The sequence below is a fragment of the Sus scrofa genome, chromosome 5 (assembly GCF_054392235.1).
Source record: "Sus scrofa isolate SSC_HxYL_T2T_F1_AM1 chromosome 5, Sscrofa_HxYL_maternal_Yorkshire_Landrace_v2.0, whole genome shotgun sequence".
In the NCBI taxonomy this organism is placed as follows: domain Eukaryota; kingdom Metazoa; phylum Chordata; class Mammalia; order Artiodactyla; family Suidae; genus Sus; species Sus scrofa.
The window spans coordinates 86,865,162-86,887,078 of NC_139387.1; the positions used below are offsets into that span (position 1 = coordinate 86,865,162).

General features: G+C 40.0%; 1 protein-coding gene across 13 annotated transcripts in view; it reads left to right on the forward strand.

Moving 5' to 3' along the window:
• SLC41A2 (solute carrier family 41 member 2) overlaps nt 1-21,917 on the forward strand; it is a 127,028-nt gene that overhangs the window by 11,175 nt on the left and 93,936 nt on the right. For 9 of the 13 annotated variants that reach the window (XM_005664183.4, XM_084957337.1, XM_084957334.1 and 6 more), the window contains exon 2: nt 15,278-16,002. In XM_005664183.4, the coding sequence (XP_005664240.3) occupies nt 15,448-16,002 (555 nt within the window). In that variant the 5' untranslated portion in view covers nt 15,278-15,447. Of the gene's footprint in view, nt 1-1,385; nt 1,791-15,277; nt 16,003-21,917 lie in introns of those variants that run through there. The other 4 variants (XM_084957339.1, XM_084957336.1, XM_084957342.1 and 1 more) reach the window with 3 other exon arrangements.

The following is a 21,917-nucleotide window of genomic DNA, read 5'->3' on the forward strand; positions in this document are numbered from 1 at the left end:
TTTATTATTTGTAGACTTTTTTTTTTTTTTTTGGTCTTTTTTTTAGGGCTGTACCTGTGGCATATGGAAATTCCCAGGTTCAGAGTTGAACTGGAGCTGGAGCTGCTGGCCACAGCCTCAGCAACAATGGATCCAATTAGCATCTTTGACCTATACCACAGCTTTCAGCAAAGCCAGATCCTTAACCCACTGAGCGAGGCCAGGGATTCATCCGGCATCCTCATGGATACTAGTCAGGTTCTTATGCCCTGAGCCACAACAGGAACACCTCTTTGTAGCCTTTTTTGTGCTAGCCATTCTGACCACTGTGAGGTGATGCTGCATTGTGGTTTTGATTTGCATTTCTCTAGTAATTAGTGACGTTGAGCATGTTTTCATGTGCCTGTTGGCCATCTGTTAATGCTTTGTGATTTTTATAGAAGCAGTGAAGTAATGGATAAGTGTAGATATATAACTGAATCACTTTGCTGTATAGTAGAAATTAACACAACATTGTAAATCAACTATACTTCAATAAAATTTTTAAAAAATGAGAAACAATCAATGAAAAGAAACAGTGAAACAGTCTTTCTAGAAAGAGGCATACTTTTTTGTGACTCTTATTTTGTTTGGAGTTATTGTCATTTTGAATGTGATGGATCTTGGGGGAGATACACCGTAGACTTGGTGGCAGTCTGGCCCTGCCTTGGAACTGGTGGGACAGATGCAGTTATTATTTCACAATCATCTAACAAATAGAAAATGTAAGTGTACAGCAGAATGTTAGTTATTTGGAAGTGTTTAGGATGTGTTAATTGAATGCAGGCTTTTGCCTTTTAGTTGTGTTGTTCTTATTGGGGACTTGTGGAGGGGAAGAAGTAGGAAAAAAGAAATTTTAGAGCTCCTGAGAATTTTAGAAAGGAAACTGTAGGTATCCATTAAAACTAACTTTGTAGGATACTGATAAGAAACTCTTGATATTTTATGAAATGTGAGAGCAGGGTGCAAACAGTGTGTATAATATGAGCATATTTTTGTTTCAAACAAATACATATATGCAGAAAAAATATAGTAAAGTTATCATATGTACTAATACATCATCAGTGATTAACTCTGGATGGTGGATTTCCAGAATAAACAATTTTTCTTTGTCCTTGCCCCTCCCCCCCCACGTTGAACCCATTGCTTCTGTGGGAAAAAAAAAAAAGAAAAAAAGAAAAACATAAAAGAGAACTCTATGCCAGTGGACATTAGACGTACTGTTTCAAATGAGCTAGGAAAGAAAGGTAGTCAGAATATTTTTATGAGCAAAGACCATTCAATGGGAACTAAGTTGTTTTGGGATGGCTTTGAGGGAGGTTTCAGTTTGAACTTCAGGTTGGACTTAGAGCCCTTAGGGAAAGGGCTTTTTTTTTTTTTTTTCCTTAAACTGGTATTTGAATAAAAAAGTACACAACCCTGACCAAAAGGTAGAAGAGAGACTCCACTGCAGAGAGTAAAGATACAAAGAGTTAGGCCATTGTTTCAGTTTGATGCCAAGCTGGTTGAGTAACCTAACCCTGTGTACCTGTCCTTCACCTGATCTGCACAGAGCCTCTTGCAGTGAGTTTGTGCACTTGGCTGACTCCACAGCTTTGTGTGCCAGGCGGCAGCACCGAGGCAGAGCACAGTGGGGGGAAGGTGACCGATAGCCCTCATCTCCCTGGGGGGTGCCGTTGGGAAGGTGTCCCAGTGAGGGAAGGTGACATTCGCCACCATCCGAGGAAGACCTCGTTCAGTGTGGGAGCTGTTCTGTCATCACCGCGTGGAAGGTAAAGTGATTTCGTGTGGCCTGCTCACCAGGGTATAGTGTGCTGCGGGCTTCACTCCCAGAGATGGGGAAAGAGCAGGGCCCCTGGATAAATAGAAGTGCTTGGAGTAAATACCTGGAATGGGATGGCCATGGAAATTATGAAACGCTCTTGATCTTCAGATGTAGAAGAAAAATGATAACCTTACACGTGGCAGATCATTTTTCCCTTTCCCTTTTCTTAGAAGGTGTTTTTTTGCTTTGACACATGGGCATCCTTTCTGTACTTTGCAATTCTGGAAGCTTTTCTTTTCAGTTCAGTTTAATTAGATGAAAAGTAGATTAAATTAAGTAAATGAAGTTGGTCCCAGAAGTGCATTGAGTTTTTAAAATTGAATTCTCTCTAAAAGTATAAAGATGTATTAAGGCTAAAAGTAGGAAAGTGTACTTTTTTGGTGAGTTCTGAATAGTAATTTCTCCTCATTTGAAATGCTGATGAACTCCAGTTTCTAAATTTAGGTGTTTCAGATTTATAAGCACCAGAGAAAATCAGTAAGAGAATGTATTATTTATGTTTTATTCTCATGTACACTATCTTTTACACAAAGATGTTGTATTTTATAAAAAACTGTACCTACAAGAAATATTGGCTTAAGAAAAAGTTATAAAACTAGTAACAGAAAATAAAACTAGGAGTATAACATTAAGATGAATAAATTGGTCTTAGATTTGAGTTTCACTTGTAGCTGTAAGTTTTCTTGGCACAGAAGTAAAACAATGGCTCAGTCTTTATTAAAGAAAATAAAAATACCAATTTTCAGTAGCAAGGCTTCCTGTAACTGTAATTTCTTTTTTTTTTTTAAAGTAGCATTATTTATTTATTGGCTGAGGCGTACAGCAGCTTTGTGGGATCTCAGTTCCCCGACCAGGGAATTGAACCCTTGCTGCAGCAGTGAAAGTGCTGAATCCTAACCACCTGACTACCAGGGAACTCCCTGTAGCTATAATTTCTGAATAAAGTTCCATGTGACTTATAGGGATGACTAATGAGGTGGTGATGTTCTGGGCATTAGTCTGCGGGAAATTAATGTCAATTTCCAAGTTAATTGCAGGAGTGAGTCTCTAAGTGTTTGGTAGTGTTTTTTGGTGTAAGAGACATGTAAGAAATGTTTTAGAGTGGGAGAAATACACTTTTTTGTTGTTTATGAGCAGTTTCTCAGCTTTAAAACAGAATTCTCTGATTCAGCTCCTTTGCTATCCAGCCATTCCCTGAGTTGTTTCAAACAGTAGAGTACTAAGTGATATTTCTGGTAATTGTTTACTACCCGTACTATTAAAATTATGCATTACTATAATTTAATTAGAATGTCTAGTTAAATGATTGATTTTTTTCCCACTTTTCAGTTGCTTTGATGGGGACTAAACATACTATAACTGATGGCACTTGGTAGAATGAACTGTACTTTGTTGATGCAATACACTTAGTTCTTTGGAACACACTGTATTTATTCTGTCAACATTTTCTCAATAAGCAGGAATGGCTTAACTGTGGATTTTGTTTTAGTTGGTTCACAGACTTGGTTTTGATGTTTCATTCTTCCAAATGAAGCATTCTTTTAAAAATTTATTATTTTTTTAAGTGAGGTTAAGGGTTGTGATTTGGAAAACAAAATCAGTTGTCTGGGTCTGGTTTCCTTTGAAAAATTATTTGATGAGCGTTCCCCCTGTGGCTCAGCAGGTTAAGAACCCAACATAGTGTCTGTGAGGGTATGGGTTCGATCCCTGGCCTTGCACTGTTGGATAAGGATCTGGCGTTGCGGCAAGCTGTGGCATAGGTCGCAAATGTGTCTCGGATCTGGTGTTGCTATGGCGTAGGCCAAAGCTGCAGCTCTGATGTGAGCTTCTATATGCCACAGGTGTGGCTGTAAAAAGAAAAAAAGAAAAATTATTTGAGATGTATCGAACATTTATTAAACAGAAGATTTCCTGTCCCCACTGGTTATTCCTCTGGGCTTGAACAAATTCTTTACAAATGTTTATCTGTCTTTCAGGCATGTAGAAACTTTAGGATTGGTCAGGTTTATGGTGTTCCTCTTTTCCATCAGTGGGCAGTCTTAGAAGTGATTGTTTTGTGGAATCAGCTAGCTTTTGATATCAGTGGCTGAACCATGCCCATGATTCTCAAGCTTTTGTGTTTATTAGAGAATATCAGGGCCACCAAATCAAGAAAGTTTGACATCACTGCTTATTATCTAAGTGAAACTTGTGTGAATGCTTGAATTCAGTTTCAGTAGACAGTTTCCAATTTAAGTCAAAGAAATCAAGATTTTTTTAAGGCGCTAACTCTGCATTTCAGCCAAAACCAACAAACAGGTTGGATAGGGGAACAATACCTTCATTCCACTTTAGAGGTAAGCCTTTTTATCAGGGAGGACAGTGTTTGTGAGATAGTGTTATTTATTTATTTATTTATTTAATTTTTATTTTTGTCTTTTTAGGGTCGCACCTGTGGCATATGGAGGTTCCCAGGCTAGGGGTCCAATCGGAGCTGTAGCTACTGGCCTATGCCACAGCCATAGCAACTCGGGATCCCAGCCACCGTGTCTGTGACTTACACCACAGCTCATGGCAGTGCAGGAGCGAGGGCAGTGATCGAACCTGCGTCCTCATGGATACTTGTCAGATTGGATTTTGCTGAGCCATAATGGGAACTCCCGAGATAATGTTTTTTATATTTCCATTTCTAAGTATTTTTATATGAGCTGAACAGTGAGTGATAAACATTGTGGGACAGGAGTTCCCGTGGTTAACGAATCTGACTAGAAACCATGGGGTTGCAGGTTCGATTCCTGTCCTTGCTCAGTGGGTTAAGGATCCAGCGTTGCTGTGAGCTGTGGTGTAGGTTGCAGATGCGGCTCGGATCCCGCGTGGCTGTGGCTGTGGTGTAGGCCGGCGGCAACAGCTCTGATTCGACCCCAAGCCTAGGAACCTCCATATGCCGCAGGAGTGGCCCTAGAAAAGGCAAAAAGACAAAAAAAAAAAAAAAAAAAATTTGTGGGGCAAAGTATGTATATTACTAATATTACTGTAATTCAGTTGTTGTTTGGATCAGTTTGAGACTCACACCGTATGGAGTTAGTGGCATAGGTACTGACGGGGCTCACCTTTGTTCTTTAGCATCGCTACTTTGGAATCGTTCCTTTTCCTTGGTTAGCTACAGGAAATGACAGAAGAGGGTCATACATTTTTTTTTTTCTAGCTATACGTTCTTAACTATATACCATGAATTATACTTCTGTTAAGCAGTAGTAGTACATTTGGAATTCTGGAGATTTCTATTAGATTGCCATATTGATTTTTAATTATGAGGGTCAAGTGATGTATTAAATATCACAGGAAATATAAGATGTCATCTTTGCCACGTGAGAATTGGCAGTGGGAGACCAAAAGGATACCTTTGATTTTTAAAAGTTATTATTATTTTTTTGACCATACCACATCTGCAGCACATGAAAGTTTGCTGGGCCAGGGAGTGAATTTGAGTTGTAGCTGCTGCAATGCCAGATTCGTAACCCACTGTGCTGGGCTGGGGATCAAATCCATGGCTCAGCAGTGACTGGAGTGGCCACAGAGACAATGTGGATCCGTTTCCACTGTGCCACAGTAGGAATTTCCTAAAAATTTCTTCCTCTTTTTTTTTTTTTTTTTTTTTTTTTGCCACCCTGCAGCATATGGAGTTCCTGGGCCAGGGATCAGATCTGAGCTATAATTGCAACTTATACCACAGCTGCAGCAACTCTGGGTCCTTTAACAAACTACTGTATTGGGCTGGGGATCGGGATCAAATCTGCATCTTGGTGCTGCAGAGATGCCATCAGTCTCATTGTGCCATAGCAGGAGCTCCTAAAATTTTTATTTAATCTGTACATGATAGGATATTGGCTGTTTGGGGTATTTAACTTTGAATATTTTTCCTTCTCTGTATCTTTAATCATACATTAATTTGGGTAGATTTCTTTGGGGGTGGGAGAATTTCTTGTGACCTTTTGAATAAGGTGAAAGTTCCTGGCCATTAGGAACAATTGCTAGAAAGTATGGAAGTAGGAACACTGAATAAACAAAATTTGATGGAATAAAGGAATGTTAGAGAAGAATCAGAGAGAATAATCTAGTCGGTTTAGGAAATCTAGCAGTGAGTCAGTACGAAACAATTAGGAACCAAAAATAAGTAGTGTGGAGAGCCCTGTAGATGAGAAAAATGAAGGCAAAGGTTAAAAATGAGACGTGATTTTCGTTGTAGCTGCAGGGTTAGCTCAAATGGGGAAGAGAGTTCTTCAGTATGATGTAGTAGTCAGGGTCTGTGATCCCATAATTGGGACTGGGGTGTCCTTGTGGGTTCTGATGCATTCTCAGGGGAGAAGGGTTTGGCAGTGAGGTCATGGCAGGACATCAGAAAGTGGTGTCAGCGTGAACATGAGAAAACCAAAGGATGTTTAGTTAAGAGCTGTTTGGAATATGTGCTGAGAAAAGTGATTTAATGGTAAATTCTTCAGGAAAAGGGAGTTTGGGATAAGAAATGGAGAAGCTGAGAAGTTCGGATGATGAAACTGATAGCTAAAAGGCTACTGAAACTTAAAAATAGTTTTTGCTTAAATGGAAAGAATTAATCATTGAAATTGTGGAGTGTTTAAGTTTACACATGTTTCATTCTTTAAAAGAAAACAGTAGAAGAAAAAACTGAGCAGCCATAAAGTCAGCCTGCTGTTTGAGTGCTGCAAAAAGCAAATTAAATAGACATAAGCCTTCTTTATGAGCCTCCTATACAGTTAAACAAGTACTTGCTGGGTATTAGTTAAAAGAACGTACCAATATTTTTTAAAACATAAGAAAATGATTTGTAAATATCAGTTAAAGTCTAGTTTGTCTGGCATGACCTCTCTCTGAAAGCTGATTTAATTGACCACATAATACATACTGTTTGGTAACTTTCTACATCTTAACAACAAAAGCAAAGAAGACATATACTCAAAGAGGAAATGAAAGAAACAGAATGCACACTTTCAGAGTGACTAAACTAAGAATCCATTATAACCATATTATGACTTGACTTCTAGGTCATTGTGTGTGTGTGTGTATGTGGGTGTAGTGCTGTGGTTTTATGTGTGTGTATATAAATATAAAATCCCCCTTGATAAAGAGTTTTGGAATTTTTTTTTACTAAATGTGATAATCTTTTTGTTGTTGTTCGTGGAGATAATGAAGTATTAAACTTGCATTTATCACCTTTCTTAATAATGAGGCGTGACTTAGGCCTGCCAACTCACAGTTCTGCTTAATTTTTCAAGTGTATTATTTAATCTTTGCAATGAAACAGAATGCCTCTTCCAGCACAATGGGCAGATTTTCTCTGAGATACTGGTTAAGTTACTCAACATACCTACAATACACTTGTGTGTGTGTGTGTGTGTGTGTGTGTGTGTATCTTTTGTCCTTTTTAGGGCCGCACCCACACATATGGAGGTTCCCAGGCTAGGGGTCTAATCGGAGCTGTAGCTGCCGGCCTACACCACAGCCACAGCAACACCAGATCCCTAACCCACTGAGCAAGGCCAGGGATTGAACCCAAAACCTCATGGTTCCTAGTCAGATTTGTTTCCACTGTGCCATGATGGGAACTCCACTTTTTTTTCTTAGCTTTTAAAAATAAGCAGTTTTACCATTAAGGTTTTTTGTTTGTTTGTTTGTTTTGGTAACAAAACATTCATCAGGATTGCCTGGTATTAGTTTATTTTCCTTTAAGTCTGTGGTTCCCTGACATGGTTATAGATTAATGCTGGCCCATGACAAAGCTTTCACAGGGAAGATGGAGTGAGTCCTTCATAATTCTAAATGTGTTCCATGGAAAGGTTTTTAGTATGAGATTTTGCCCTTTGTACATTTTTGGTGTTAAAATGAACACTTATTTTTAAAGGAAAGATCATCTTTAACTTGGTAAAATTTGGGGTGAAATTCGGCTGGCTCCTGAGATCTAAAAGTTTGGACACCACTGTTTCACAACTCTTGAACCGTAGGCAGAACTCTTTAAGTGCTCAATATATCAGAGAAACTGTCTTAGACTAAAATAGATGGGAATGTGTAGGTCAGATTCCTCTTTCAAATACATGCTTTTTGGGGTTAGCTTTCGTAGATCATGCTGTGCTAGACAATTCCAAATTCTCTGTGGCTTTCAGCAGCACAGCTTTATTTCTCTCTCCCGTTACCTGTTGCCTGTGGATTGCTGCTGTTCATCTGCCCTAGCTCTGCACATTATCTTTGTCCCAGGACCCAGCCTGAAGAGGCACCATTTGCCTGGGACATGCCACTCTCATGACAGAGGGAGAAGCCCTAGCTGAACTGTTTGTAGATGTTGCTGCTGCTCTCATTGTATTGGCCATTGTGAGTCATGTGGCCAAACTCGATGTGGGTGGAGATGAGGAAGTGTAATCCTCCCACAGTCCCTGCCAGTAACCTGGCAACAGGTAGAGATAATATAATCCTTGTATAGGAGAGGAGCAATAATTGGCAGTAATAAAATCTATCACCATGTGATTCATATTGAAGCACTCGTGTAAAGTAATGAAAACGTTTAAAGAACAATAATAGATTTCCTTGGTGGCCTAGTGATTAAGGACTCAGCATTGTCACCGCTATGACTTGGGTTACTGCTGTGGCTTGGTTTCCATCCCTGGCCCAGGAACTTCTGCAGGCTGTGGGTGCAGCAAAAAAAATAAAACAAAACAAAACACACACAAACCTGGTAATAAACAGGTATCTATTTACCAAGCTTAAAAAATATAACCACTACCTTTGGAGCCCCCTGTGTTCACTTCCTCCAGTGTAACCATTCCCTGGAAATTTGTGCTTGCTTATCATACCCTTCTTCATATATTCCATTGTGTGAATATCCCACAATTTATCTTTTTTCCTTGAGTTAATTCCAATTTTTTTTTTTTTTTGCTGGCATGTAAATCTGTTGCTAAGACTATTCTTTCATATGTCCTCTTTTTTTTTTTTATTTTTTTAAGGCCACACCCACAGCATGTGGAGGTTCTCAGGCTAGGAATCTAATCGGAGGTACAGCTGCCGACCTACGCCACAGCCACAGCAACGGCAGATCCAAGTCGTGTCTGTGACCTACACCACAGCTCATGGCAACGCCGGATCCTTCACCCACTGAGCGAGGCCAGGGATCGAACCTGCACCCTTATGGTTCTTAGTCAGATTCATTTCTGCTGCACCACAATGGGAACTCCATTTTATGTGTCTTCTGGTATACAGAGCAAGAGTTACGTCAGGGTGTGTATTTAGGTGCGAAATTGCTAGAATGGAAGCATATGTTGTCTTTGATTTTAGCAGATAACACCAAGTTGTGTTCCAAAGTGGTTGTACAGTTTACACTGGGACTAGTGATGCTGTATGTCTCACCAGTACTTGTGTCCTTGTTCACATTTGAAAGTCCAGTTTTTAGTCTTATGAGTGTAAATTATATTCTTTTTTGAATGTTTGTGGACATGCTTTCAAACTTCCATCATTTGCTGTTCAGAGTGCAAGTGTTGATGGAGTAGGTTGGGGTGTGGGTGGGACCTGAGAGCCTGCATTTCTAATAAGCGCCCAGGTGGTGCCAGTACTGCTGCACCATAGACTGTCGTTTCGGTAACAATGTCTCAGGCATTCAGATAGAGTTGTCCCTCTCTTGGCTGCATATAACACCTAGAGAATCTTTGGAACAAAATGGCTAGGTAACATTTGATATAGCCACTCAGTCTAGGAATTTTTGAATCATGTCTGATACTTATTGATATGACATGAGCATTATAGATAAATACATTTTCCATATGAAATAATTTGGAAAAGTCCCAAACTGCAGTTTTAACCACTGTACTTACAATACCTGCTGCAGATGCTTTTTTTTTTTTTTAACTTCTGTTTTGTGCAGACATTTGCCATTAGTGAATAAAGTGTGGATTCTTTTTTCCTGGAGATTGGTTACTTTCTAACTTACAAATAGAATTGACAGTTTAAATGTAAACCACTATAGTAAAATTTTAAAGACACTGTTTCTTCTTGGCTATATTGTTACTAGATTAATATAACCTACTGGGTAGCTAAAGAGTGACTTGCAGATATCTCCACTGGCCTTCTTTATTTTTTCTTTTTATGGCCACACCCATGGCATATGGAAGTTCTCCTGCTAGGGGTCGAATTGGAGCTGCAGCTGTGGGCCTATGCCACAGCCGTAGCAACTCGGGATTGAAGCTGCACCTGCAACCTACACTGCTGCTTGCAGCAACCCCAGATCCTTAACCCACTGAGGCTGGCCAGAGATCAAACCTGCACTTTCACAGACTATGTTGGATTCTTAACCCGCTGAGCCACAATGGGAACTGTCATTCTTTAACTTAAACCATCTTTAAAATTTTTTAAAAATCTTTTAAAATTTTATTTTTAATTACTTTTTCCATTAAAGTATAGTCGATTTATGATGCCGTGCCCATTTCTGCAGTAAGCAAAGTGGCCCAGTCATACATATGTATACATTCCTTTTCTTATATTATCTTCCATCGTGGTCTATCCTGAGAGATTGGATATAGCTCTCTGTTCTATACAGCAGGACCTCATTGCTTATCCATTCTAAATGTAATTGTTTGCATCTACTAACCCCAAACTCCCAGTCCATCCCCCTCCCTTCCCCCCCTCCCCCCCCCCCCCCCCCCGTGCCGGTGAGTCCATCTGCACTCTAATAGACATCAGGTTCAAAAAGGAGGTAATGAAAATACTGAAGGAATTAAGAATGGCTATCAATAGTAACTCAGATTATTTTTAAAAGGAACTAGAAACTGTAAGGAGGACCCAAGAAAAATTAAAGCACCTTAAAGTTGGGGAAAACATTGCACAATTCTATTCACTTACTTTTAAATTTTTTCCTTGTGTTTAACTCATCCATAGGTGAATAACAATGTGGAGCAACCGATTTTGTATGTAGTGGCATATGTGTACCTTACCCACTTAAAATCAACCACAAACTGTTTTGATTGTAATCTATTATTCAACTAGCTTCTAAGTGACTTCTTTAAAGGTAAAGTTTAAAGAGTCTTTAAGGAGGATGGTAGACTTTGTCAATATGCAAACATTAGAGTAACTGATCACTTTTTAACTGGATAAACTGAAAGATAAGTAAAAATGAATGCATTTTCCTCTGTGCAGAATGGTCAGTGCGGTCCGTGGTGTGCACTTGTAGCTGGGTAATTCCTAGTACTTCCAAACTGCATTATTTGAAAAACAGCTGTTAGGACAGAAACATTACTCAGACCAAGATTAAGCAATGGAAATGTAGCGGCGCATGTAATTGGGAGGAACAGGGGTGGAATGTGCTTTCAATGTATGAGACAGACACTCTCATTCTGTCAGAACCTCATCATCTTCTAGCTCTGATTCTCTGTTTCTGTGGGTCCTCTTCAAACATAGAGCTTTCCTCCAAGTGTTAGAGGGGATGGTGGTGGAGGAGGGAGGTTTTTGAGGAGGAAGACCTAGTGACAGCTTCAGAATGATTTCATCCCAAAGGGAAGTGAGAAAATACCTTTCCAGATCTTCCCTTTCACGTGGCCCCGTCAGCCATTCACTCCTTCCTATATCAGCTGTTTTCCTTCACTGCCTTTATCACACCTATTTATTTGCTCACCTGATGTTGTCTTTCCTCCCTGCCACAGGATGAAATCCTTGAAATGGGAATAGTGGCTCTTTTGTTAATCTAGTAGGTACTCAGGAAATAGTAAGCCAGCACATATGGGAAATTCTAGGGAAGTGCCTGCTCCTGGCACTTGTCTTATATGGTCTGGAGCATGGGGGATTGTGATTACTAGGCCTGCCAGAACCTCATGGAATGTGGTGTGGTTTCATGCAGGAAAGGGAGATACCATAGACTAAAAAATTGGGGAAAGATGCTGAGAAAACAACAAAACATGTGTTTTATGCTTTTTAAGCACAGTTCACCTAACTGCCCAGTCTGTCCTGTATGGTTGTGCAGATTCTGCAGTGCTTAAGGGTACTTGGCTGAGGTGATGCAGTGGGGCTGAAATCCAGCCCAAGAGTGTACTCCTGGAGCTTCCTTTTTCTAGGAGGCACTGTTTTAAATTTATACAAAAGTTCTCTCTGGTCTCTGTACACAGTAGTGGTTCTGGTGGCGTAACCACCTCTCCATCTAACCTTTTAAATAATTTAGACTGAAGAAAGAATCCTAGGAGCAAAAGTATAAACTGGATGTGTCTTTGCATCTGGATCCCACTTGCAAACTGAGTGTAGACTGTGTGCTTAGCTGTGTCCTGCAGATATTCTAAGAGAGGTGACTTGTCTTGGGAAATTCTTCTTTTTCCTTCTTTCTCGTCTATATTTCTATTTAGTATTGGTTGATCGAATTTCCTAAGCATGCAATTTGAGCTGAACAGTGATACAAATACTGTCATCTTTCTTTCTTGTTGATCTACATTTCTCTGCATTTCTGTTTTGAACTTTGGTTCAAGAAAAAGAGGAAACTGTCTATATCCATGACTGGCCCTTCAGTAGTGTAGACTTGTCTTAAAGCTTGATCTCTTTGAGATTTGTTCTGCATTTTCTTTGATTAGGGATCTCTCTGGGACAGTGAAAATGCTCACCATTTGAAATGGTGAGGAAGTTCCCATTGTGGCTCAGTGGTAACAAGCCTGACTAGTGTCCATGAGGATGTGGGGTTGATCCCTGGCCTTGTTCAGTGGCTCAAGGATCTGGCTTTGCCTTGAGCTGTGGTGTAAGTCACGGATGTGGCTCAGATCCTGTGTTGCTGTGGTTGTGGCATAGGCAGGCAGGTGCAGCTCCAATTCGACCCCTAGCTTAGAAACTTCCATGTGCCGCAGGTGCGGCCCTAAAAAGCAAAAAATAAAAAATAAATAAATAAAAAATTTTTAAATGTGAATTGGTTGAAGGAACAGAAACCCACTCAATTTGACTCATGTAAGACTTCTGGGAATCACATAAATTCCAGACATAAAGCTGAGCCTCTTATTACATGGAAATTTCTCTGGTAGCTGTTCTGTCTTTTCCCTCCTTCTGGACCACTTGTTTTTTTCTTTGCTTCACTCTGGACATTGTTTCCATTTATTTGATTTTCTTTAACCATTGACTTTTTCTGCATACTGATCTACAAGTGGCAAAAATGGTATCTAGCACTTAATCTCATTGAATTCTCAGCGCAAGTCTGTAGGATTTCTGCATTGTAATCTCTTGGGAAGCTAGAAAAATGTGCCTCAAATGTAGGCATTTTTAGTCAGTAGGTCTGGAGTCCTAGAATCTATATTTTAAGAATATTCCTGGGAGTTGCCTGGTGATCTAGTGGTTAGGACTTTGCTCTTTCACCACTGCAACCCTAGTTCAATCCCTACATACCATGGCAAAAAAAAAAAAAAATTCCCTAGCAGGAATTCCCCTAGTCACAAGAGGGCAGAAAGAAAAGGGCTTGAATGATGGAATAGTGAGCCAGGCCCTACTATCCACTTGTCCCCAGCACAGCCCCTTCTCTTTTTCCCTTTGCCATTTCTTGTTATTGATCTTCCTATCCTACTATCCACTTGTCCCCAGCACAGCCCCTTCTCTTTTTCCCTTTGCCATTTCTTGTTATTGATCTTCCTATCCAAAGAGATCAAGGAATTAAAAACAAATATTAAAGAATACACTGATTTTCATTAAAAGCAGCAGAACAGCAGCAACAATTCTAGTCTAGCTTGGTGGGTGGGCAGTCCAGTTAGGCAATTGGGCCATCTTTCCCTTATCAAATCAGGGCCAATTTGTTCATCTTGGATAGTCTTGGATGTCTAAGACAGATCTGGGTGTTCCTGAGAAATACCTGAGGCCATAGACCCACTGTGATCACTTTGAAAGCCTCTGCCTCTACTGTGACAGCTGTCCAAATAGACTCTACCTGGGCAGGTGGTGTGTGACCTTGCCGCTTCAGTGTCTGTCACTCTCAGACTAGCTTAACACTATGTGTCTGTGTCTTTAGCTCAAGATCTTTTAGAGAGAAGCTGAGTACTGCCCAGCCAATCAGGGGCCTACTCTGGAATTGAGGGTCAGAGCTGACTTTGAGCAAGTTCTTAAGTGATAGGTATAGTACAAACATTCTTTTGGTTGGTTTGGAAAGTAGAGGAGTAAGTGAATATTTGTTCATTTTGGTTATTTCCTTTATTTTTTATTTTGTTTTATTTTTATTATAGCTGATTTACAGTGTTCTGTCAGTTTTCTGCAGTACAGCGTGTTGACCCGGTTACCCATACATGTATAGATTCATCAGAAGTGATTAAACAGAGTTCCCAGTGCTGTACAGCAGGATCTCATTGCCCATCCATTCCAAAGGCAACAGTCTGCATCGATTAACCCCAGATTCCCAGGCCATCCCACTCCCTCCCCCTCTCCCCTTAGCAACCACAAGTCTGTTCTCCAAGTCCGTGATTTTCTTTTCTGTGGCAAGGTTCATTGTGCCGTATATTAGATTCCAGATATAAGTGATATCGTATGGTATTTGTCTTTCTCTTTCTGACTTACTGTACTCAGTATGAGAGTCATTTTGATTATTTTCTATGTAACAGTGGGATTACATTCCTAAATCAATTATAATGTATTTTTTGTATGTCAGAGCTACAAATATGATTTCAGCCTACTTTTATCTGTGAAAAAGATACCCTGTACAGTATTCAAGATACTTACCAAGTATTTTTATGGCAAACATTATCATATGTTTCTTCATATTTTAATAACAAAATATATATTGTTATAAGTAATGTGGTTTATTATTTAATATGTTTAAAATGTAGTGCCATATACTTTATCTTTTATTGTGCTGCCATATGTAAAGGGTTATAGCAATTTGATTCTGAGACCTCAGTATAAGTAATGGAAACCATTACTTAATTTAAATTTTTTTTTTTTTTGGTCTTAAGACCACACATGCGGCATATGGAAGTTCCCAGGCTGGGGGTGGAATCGTAGCTACAGCTGCTGGTCTGCACCACAGCCATAGCAACGTGGGATCCAAGCCACATCTGTGACCTGCACCACAGCTCATGGCAATGCCAGATCCTTAACCCACTGTGAAAGGTCAGGGGTGGAACCCGCGTTCTTATGGGTACAAATTGGGCGTGTTACCACTGAGTCACAATGGGTACGCCTAATACATTTGTCTGTTGTAGAACTTCAGAGACATCTGGAGACTTTACATGGGTATTAATTATATAAAGTATGCAAAAATAAATACTTAAACAAAATGGGGCACATGAAAAAGCTGGGCACTGTATTTCCGTGTACAAAGCAGTTGTATGGCACAAAGTAGTTTTTTGTTAAACCCACCCAGTAACATGTCAATACCTTAGGTTTAGGAACATTTTGTACCTTTAACTGTGAAGTATTAAGGCAGTTAATCTGATTTTTAAAATTATTTTATTTTTCCAGATCCAATCCCTCTGTGGAACTTCTAAACATCTTTTATTAGTGGAAACATTATTTTCTGCACCATGAAGTCAGCATCTTAATTGAAACCAGCATTCGTGTGCTTCTGATTCATCTGCTATGGTTCATGAAGCTTGAGATCTAAGGCGTCCAGGGTCCTTTGCGATGACAATATGACTAATAGTAAAGGAAGATCTATTACTAATAAAATAAGCGGTGGATCAAGTAGTGGAGGAGGTTTTGTAGACTGGACTTTAAGTTTAAATACAATTCAGTCTGATAAGTTTTTAAGCTTGCTGTTGAGCATGGTTCCAGTAATTTACCAGAAAAACCAGGAAGACAGGCACAAAAAAGGGAACGGCATTTGGCAAGATGGGCTGTCACCTGCAGCGCAGACATTCAGTAATAGATCTGAACAGCACATGGAATATCACGGTTTCTCAGAGCAGCCCTTTCATGGCAACAGTGGGCACACGCCATCAAGCTGTAGCCAAAAGTATGACGACTATGCCAACTACAGTTACTGTGATGGGAGGGAGGTGTCAGAAACTACGGCCATGTTACAAGATGAAGATGGAGCCGGTGACGGTGATGAAGACGTCCTGGTGGAAGCAAACCGGAAATTGCCAAAGGAATCCAGTGGTGTCATGGCGTTGCAGATACTTGTGCCGTTTCTGCTGGCCGGCTTTGGAACAGTTTCAGCAGGCATGGTCTTGGATATAGTCCAGGTAGGTTTTCGTCTTTAACTTCACTGTCTTTGTTGTTTAATGTGCTTTGCTTCGGTGACTTAACCCAAACATTTTATTTCGATTTAATTTATCCCTTAGCTTAGATGAACTGATGCCGACTCTGATGGATAATCTGCCCCTTCGAGGTGTTTTTTGTTTGTTTTTCTTTGGAAGCTCTAAGAGAATAGTCTCATTCTGACCATAAACTAATTCTTCGTAAAGTATTAAATAATAAAAGTAACTCCAGAATGGGTAGATCAGTTAAAGGAATCTCCTTGTTTACAGGGAGCATATCTTACCTTTGGATCACCGTCTACTAGTCAGAACTCTTCTGTTGTAAGGAATTGAAGCTCAATTAACCAGTTAATTGAAGCAATTAACAAAATGAAGACACTGTCTTCTGTAACTGTGCAGAGCAGGTGCATAGCCTACCTCAGATATAAATAGATCAGGGACTTCAGTTTATGATGAAATTTATGATTGCCTTCTCTCTTTCACTTCAACTTTGATTTTGTTTGTTGCCCTCATTCACTTCTAGTACTGATGGCTGCTGACAGTTGTGAGGTCATATCTTTTTATTTTGTTTTATAAAAGGAAAGAATGAGCTATCCTTCTGTCTGTAGTTTGGGAAATTCCAGGGAAAAACTCAGCGGTTGGCTTGACTTCGGTCACATGCTTATCCCTAGAATCAGGGGTTGTGACTAGGGAGATACCATGGTATAGTTAACCCGGTTCAGGTTACATTTCTCTCCCTGGGACAGATGGGCATTCAGATCAGTAGTTGCACCAGAACCATAAACACTAGGAATGCAACTGCTTCTCACAAGAGAGGGAATGAATATTGTTAGAATGAAAATGGAGATGGAAAAGTGTGCGGAAGAGGCAAGAACACGTTTAAAGCAGTGACTCCTCACGTAGTGGCCTTTATCTGAATCAGTGGTTCTCCAAGTTCAGTGCTCTTTGAACCAGCATTCTCAGCATCATCTGGGAGCTTGTTAGATACGCAAATACTCAGGCTCTGTCCCAGCTCCACAGAATCGGAAACTCTGGGGGAGGGGCCCTGCAATTTAATTTTGTAAGCGTTCCTGGTGTTTTGATAATGAGCTAAAGTTTGAGGATTAATAGTCTCTACTAATCGAAGTTTCATTCCTCCTAGTAAGTGGAGTTGAGTGGGAGAGTTAGGCCACATGGTCTTTGGTCCCACTTAAGTAGGCTGCAATCCAAAACACCAGCCTAATGCCTTACACAGAACAAATATTCAGTAATTCCTTGTGAAAAGAATGAATGAAATAAACTCACCTTTGTTATAAAGATCTTGATAATCAGACGTAAAGGGTTTTAAGTCATAGAATGTCAGAATCAGAAATCCTTAGAAATCATCTAGTCCAAGCTCCTTGTTTTTTCTTCCCTCACTAAAAACGAGCAGAGTTTTAAACTATTTACCCAAGAATATGCGGTTAGTAAATGGCAGAGCCCTGTCTGTGGATAGATGCTGTTCTCTGTAAACATGCTGCATGTGTGTGTCAGATTGTCTGTAGACCTAATCTATTGTTAGATTCTGTAAAAGGAGATTAGTATCAGCCACTCATCCATCTTAAATATAAGTAAACTGAGCTAATACCTTTGTAAGTTCTAGTAATTCCCAGGTAAATTAATACTTATCATTAGAATATTATTAGAAGCTCGGGAGTTCCCGTTGTGGTTCAGCAGGTTACGAACCCAGCTAGTATCCATGAGGATGTGGGTTCGATCCCTGGCCTTGCTCAGTGGGTTAAGGCTCTGGCATTGTTGTGAGCTGTGGTGTAGGCTGCAGACACAGCTTGGATCTCACGTTGCTGTGGCTGTGGTATAGGCCAGCAGGTGCAATTCTGATTTGACTCCCAGCCTGGGAACTTCATATGCTGCACGTGCGATGCTTAAAAAAAAAAAATATATATATATATATATATTATTGGAAGCTGATATTTACAAAAGCCTGAGATCTTGTATTCTCTGGAGATGTTGTTGTCATGCTATAGACAATTCTTTTGAAATAAGCCATAGTATGGCTCTCAAGTATTCCTTATTTTATTACTGTGCTGTCGATGCAAAGTATGTATGTTTCCAAACTTAGATGAAATGATGCAGTACCTGAGTTATATTTCTAACCCTGGAAATCTGAGTAGGGCTGCTTTTCTCATGTGTTACGTAGAGAGATCAGAGAGGAAAGGGATGCTTTGTTAAAGTTTTCAGGATTAAATACCAGTGTTTTGAAAGTGTGAAAGAAAATAGGAGGGCATTATCAATTTTAGACCAATTTTGTCACCTTTCTCATTTTGCAAAGCTAGGAAGGTATTGCCATGTTTGTCCCTCCTTATAAAGTGTAGCTATAGTTTTAGAGTTTGCATTAGATAAAATGCCTCTTTCAGCATAACTGTGACCCCCCAAGAAGTCACTATCACTCTGATGAAATAGTTCTGTTTTTTTATTTAAAAAATAATAAATGGACTTCCACTTCTGGGAAACCGTGGTAGATGTACTTTTACCTATCCCTGCTGTTAAGTACCAGAAAACCCTGGAAACTTTATATAAAACAAGCATAAGAAGACTCTGAAAGGTGGAAAGAAAGAAGTTGGCTAGGCCCCTTAGGATTCAAGGAACAAAACAGAGGTGAATTTTCTGGGTTTTCTTTTGTTTCACATACTCCAGACTTGAAGCCAAAGAAGCCAGCAGCTGGAGTTCCCACTGTGGCCCAAAGGGATCAGCGGCATCACTGTAGTGCTAGGATGTAGGTTCCCTCCCCAGCCTGGCATACCAGGTTAAAGGATCTGGCATTGCCATAGCACCTGTGGCTTGGATCTGATCCCTAGCCCAGGAACTCTATATGCTGCAGGATGGCAAAAAACAAAACAAACAAACAAAAAAGGAAGCCAGCAACTAAGAAATGCCAACGAGGCAACAAGGACAGACAAAACAAAACAAAATTTAACCCCACAAAAAAAACCCTGTTATTTATAGTTAAAGGGCTATGAAAGGAACGCATAAGAGGACAGAAAAGTTTTAGACAATAACTATTCTACTCTAGCCAAACACTTCAGAAAAAACTGCGGCCCCACCCACACCTACACCAGCAAAGGGCCCTGCAGGGAGCTCAGACTTCCTCCTCAAGAGATGTAATGCACAACATGGGTGAACCTGGATGGCATTATGCTAAGTGAAATAAGCCAGCTAGAGAGACACATATCGTATGGTATCACTTCTGTGTGGAATCTTAAAGAGAGAGAGAGATCTTAAAAACAGAGAGTCGGAGTTCCCGTTGTGGCGCAGTGGTTAACGAATCCGACTAGGAACCATGAGGTTGCGGGTTCGGTCCCTGCCCTTGCTCAGTGGGTTAACGATCCGGCGTTGCCGTGAGCTGTGGTGTAGGTTGCAGACGCGGCTCGGATCCCGCGTTGCTGTGGCTCTGGCGTAGGCCGGTGGCTACAGCTCCGATTCGACCCCTAGCCTGGGAACCTCCATATGCCTCGGAAGCGGTCCAAGAAATAGCAAAAAGACAAAAAAAAACAAAAACAAAAAACAGAGAGTTGAATGGTGGTTGCCAGGGCCTGGGGGTGGTGGGGGAAGTGGGGAGAGGTTGGTGAAGGGGTTGAAACTCCAGGTATGAGAGGAGCACATTCTGAGGCTCTGATGTACAGCGTGATGACCGTAGCTGATGACATTTTATTATATACTCAGTATTTGCTGAGAGGGGAGATCTTAAGCATTCTCACCAAAAAAACAAAAAAAACAAAAAACAAAAACAAAACAAAAAACAATGTGAGGTAATGGATATGTGAATAAACTTGTTGATGGAAATCCTTTCCTAATTATATGTGTATCAACTCATCATGCTGTGTTCTTTAAATGTATTACAATTCCGTTTGTCAGTTGTACCTCGGGAAAGCTGGGAGAGCAGGGGTGGAGAGGAGGCTGTAGTGAGACGCTGTAACTCTTCAGCTGGGTGGTACCAGAGAAGGGCACTTAGCGTGCTGGGACTTTTCATCCTGCCAGCTGATAATGAGAACCACCAACAAACCAGAAAGGAGAAATAGAAAAATCTACAATTACATTTGGAGATTTCAACACCCTTCTCTCAATAATCGATAGAACAGATAAACAGCAAATCAGCAGGGATAGAGAAGAAATCAAAAGCACCATCAACGAACGAGATCTAATTGATATTTATAGGACCCTCCACCCAAAACAGCAGAATACACACTCTGTCTGAACTCAAGTTCATATGCTAATAGAGAGCATGCTCTGGGCCATCAAATATACCTCAACAAATTTATTTATTTATTTTTATATATAATAATTTTTATTTTTTTCCATTATAGCGGGTTGACAGTGTTCTGGCCGTTTTCTAATGTACAGCATGGTGACCCAGTCACACATACATGTATACATTCTTTTTTCTCACATTCTCATGCTCCATCACAAGTGACTAGACATAGTTCCCAGGGCTACACAGCAGGATCTCGCTGCTAAACCATTCCAAAGGCAGTGGTCTGCATCTGTTAACCCCAAGCTCCCAGTCCATGCCAGCTCCCCCTTGGCAACCACAAGTCTAACAAATTTAAAATACTGAAATCCTTCAGAGTGTGTTCTCCGACCACAGTGTAATCAAACTTCAAATCAGTAACAAAACAAACATTTCAAACACTTAGAGACTAAGTAACATACTTTCAGATAATTCATGGGCGAAAGAAGTCTCGAGAAAAATAAAAGACAAAACATTGAGCTGAATGAAAATAAAATATAACGTGAAAATTTGTGAGTTATCGCTAAAACAGTACAGAGATGGAATTTGTAGAACTAAATGCATTTTTTTCCGGAATGAAAAAAAAATCTCAAATCAATAATCTAAGCTCCCATCTCAAACTTGGGGAAGAAATGAGTAAAGTATCCTCAGAGCAAGCAGAAGAAAGGAAATACTAAACATAAAATCAAAAATCAATGAAATTGTAAGCAGGAAAACAGTAGAAAAAATCAGTGAAACAGATATCTGGTTCTTTGAAACGATCAATAAAACTGACAATTTGTAGCAATACTGACAGTGAAAAAAAGAAGACACGAATGACCAATATCAGAATAAAATCGGGGCTATCATTCCAAATCCTGTAGACGTCAAGTGGATAATAAAGGACACAGCAAACAACTCTGCACACAACTTAAAGTGGATCACTTCCTCAAAAACACAGTTACCACAGTTCACCCAAAATGAAGTGGATAATATGAATAGCTCTATACCAAGAAAATTGAATTCATCGTTTAAAAAACTCCCCCCAAACAGAGCTCCCATTGTGGTTCAGTGGGTTAAGAACCTGACGTAGTATCTGTGAGGACGTGGTTTCGATCCCTGGGTTAAGGATCAGTGGGTTAAGGATCTGGTGTTGCTATGAGCTTGGCGTAGGTCGCAGATGTGGCTTGGATCCAGCATGGCTGTGGTGGAGACCTGAAGCTGCAGCTCCCATTCAAACCCCTAGCCTGGGAACTTCCATGTGCCGCAGGTGTGGCCATAAAAAGAAAACAACAAAAACAAGAACTCCCCCAAAAGAAGTCTTCAGATGCAGATGGTTTCACCTGCAAATTCTACCAAATGTTTAAAGCAGACCTTAACACTAATTCTACACAAGCTCTTACGGAAAATAGAAGAAAAGGGAATACTTACCAGTTCATTTTAAGAAGCATCAAAGACAATGCAAAAAACAAACAAAAAATTCTACAGACCAGTATCTCTCCTGAACACAGACAGAAAAATCCTTAACAGAACATTGGCAAATAAAATTTAGCTGCATACAGGATGAATCATACACCATGAACAAATGAAGTATATTCCAGCAATACAAAGCTTATTCACTATTTGAAAATCAATGTAATTTACCTTATGAACAGGC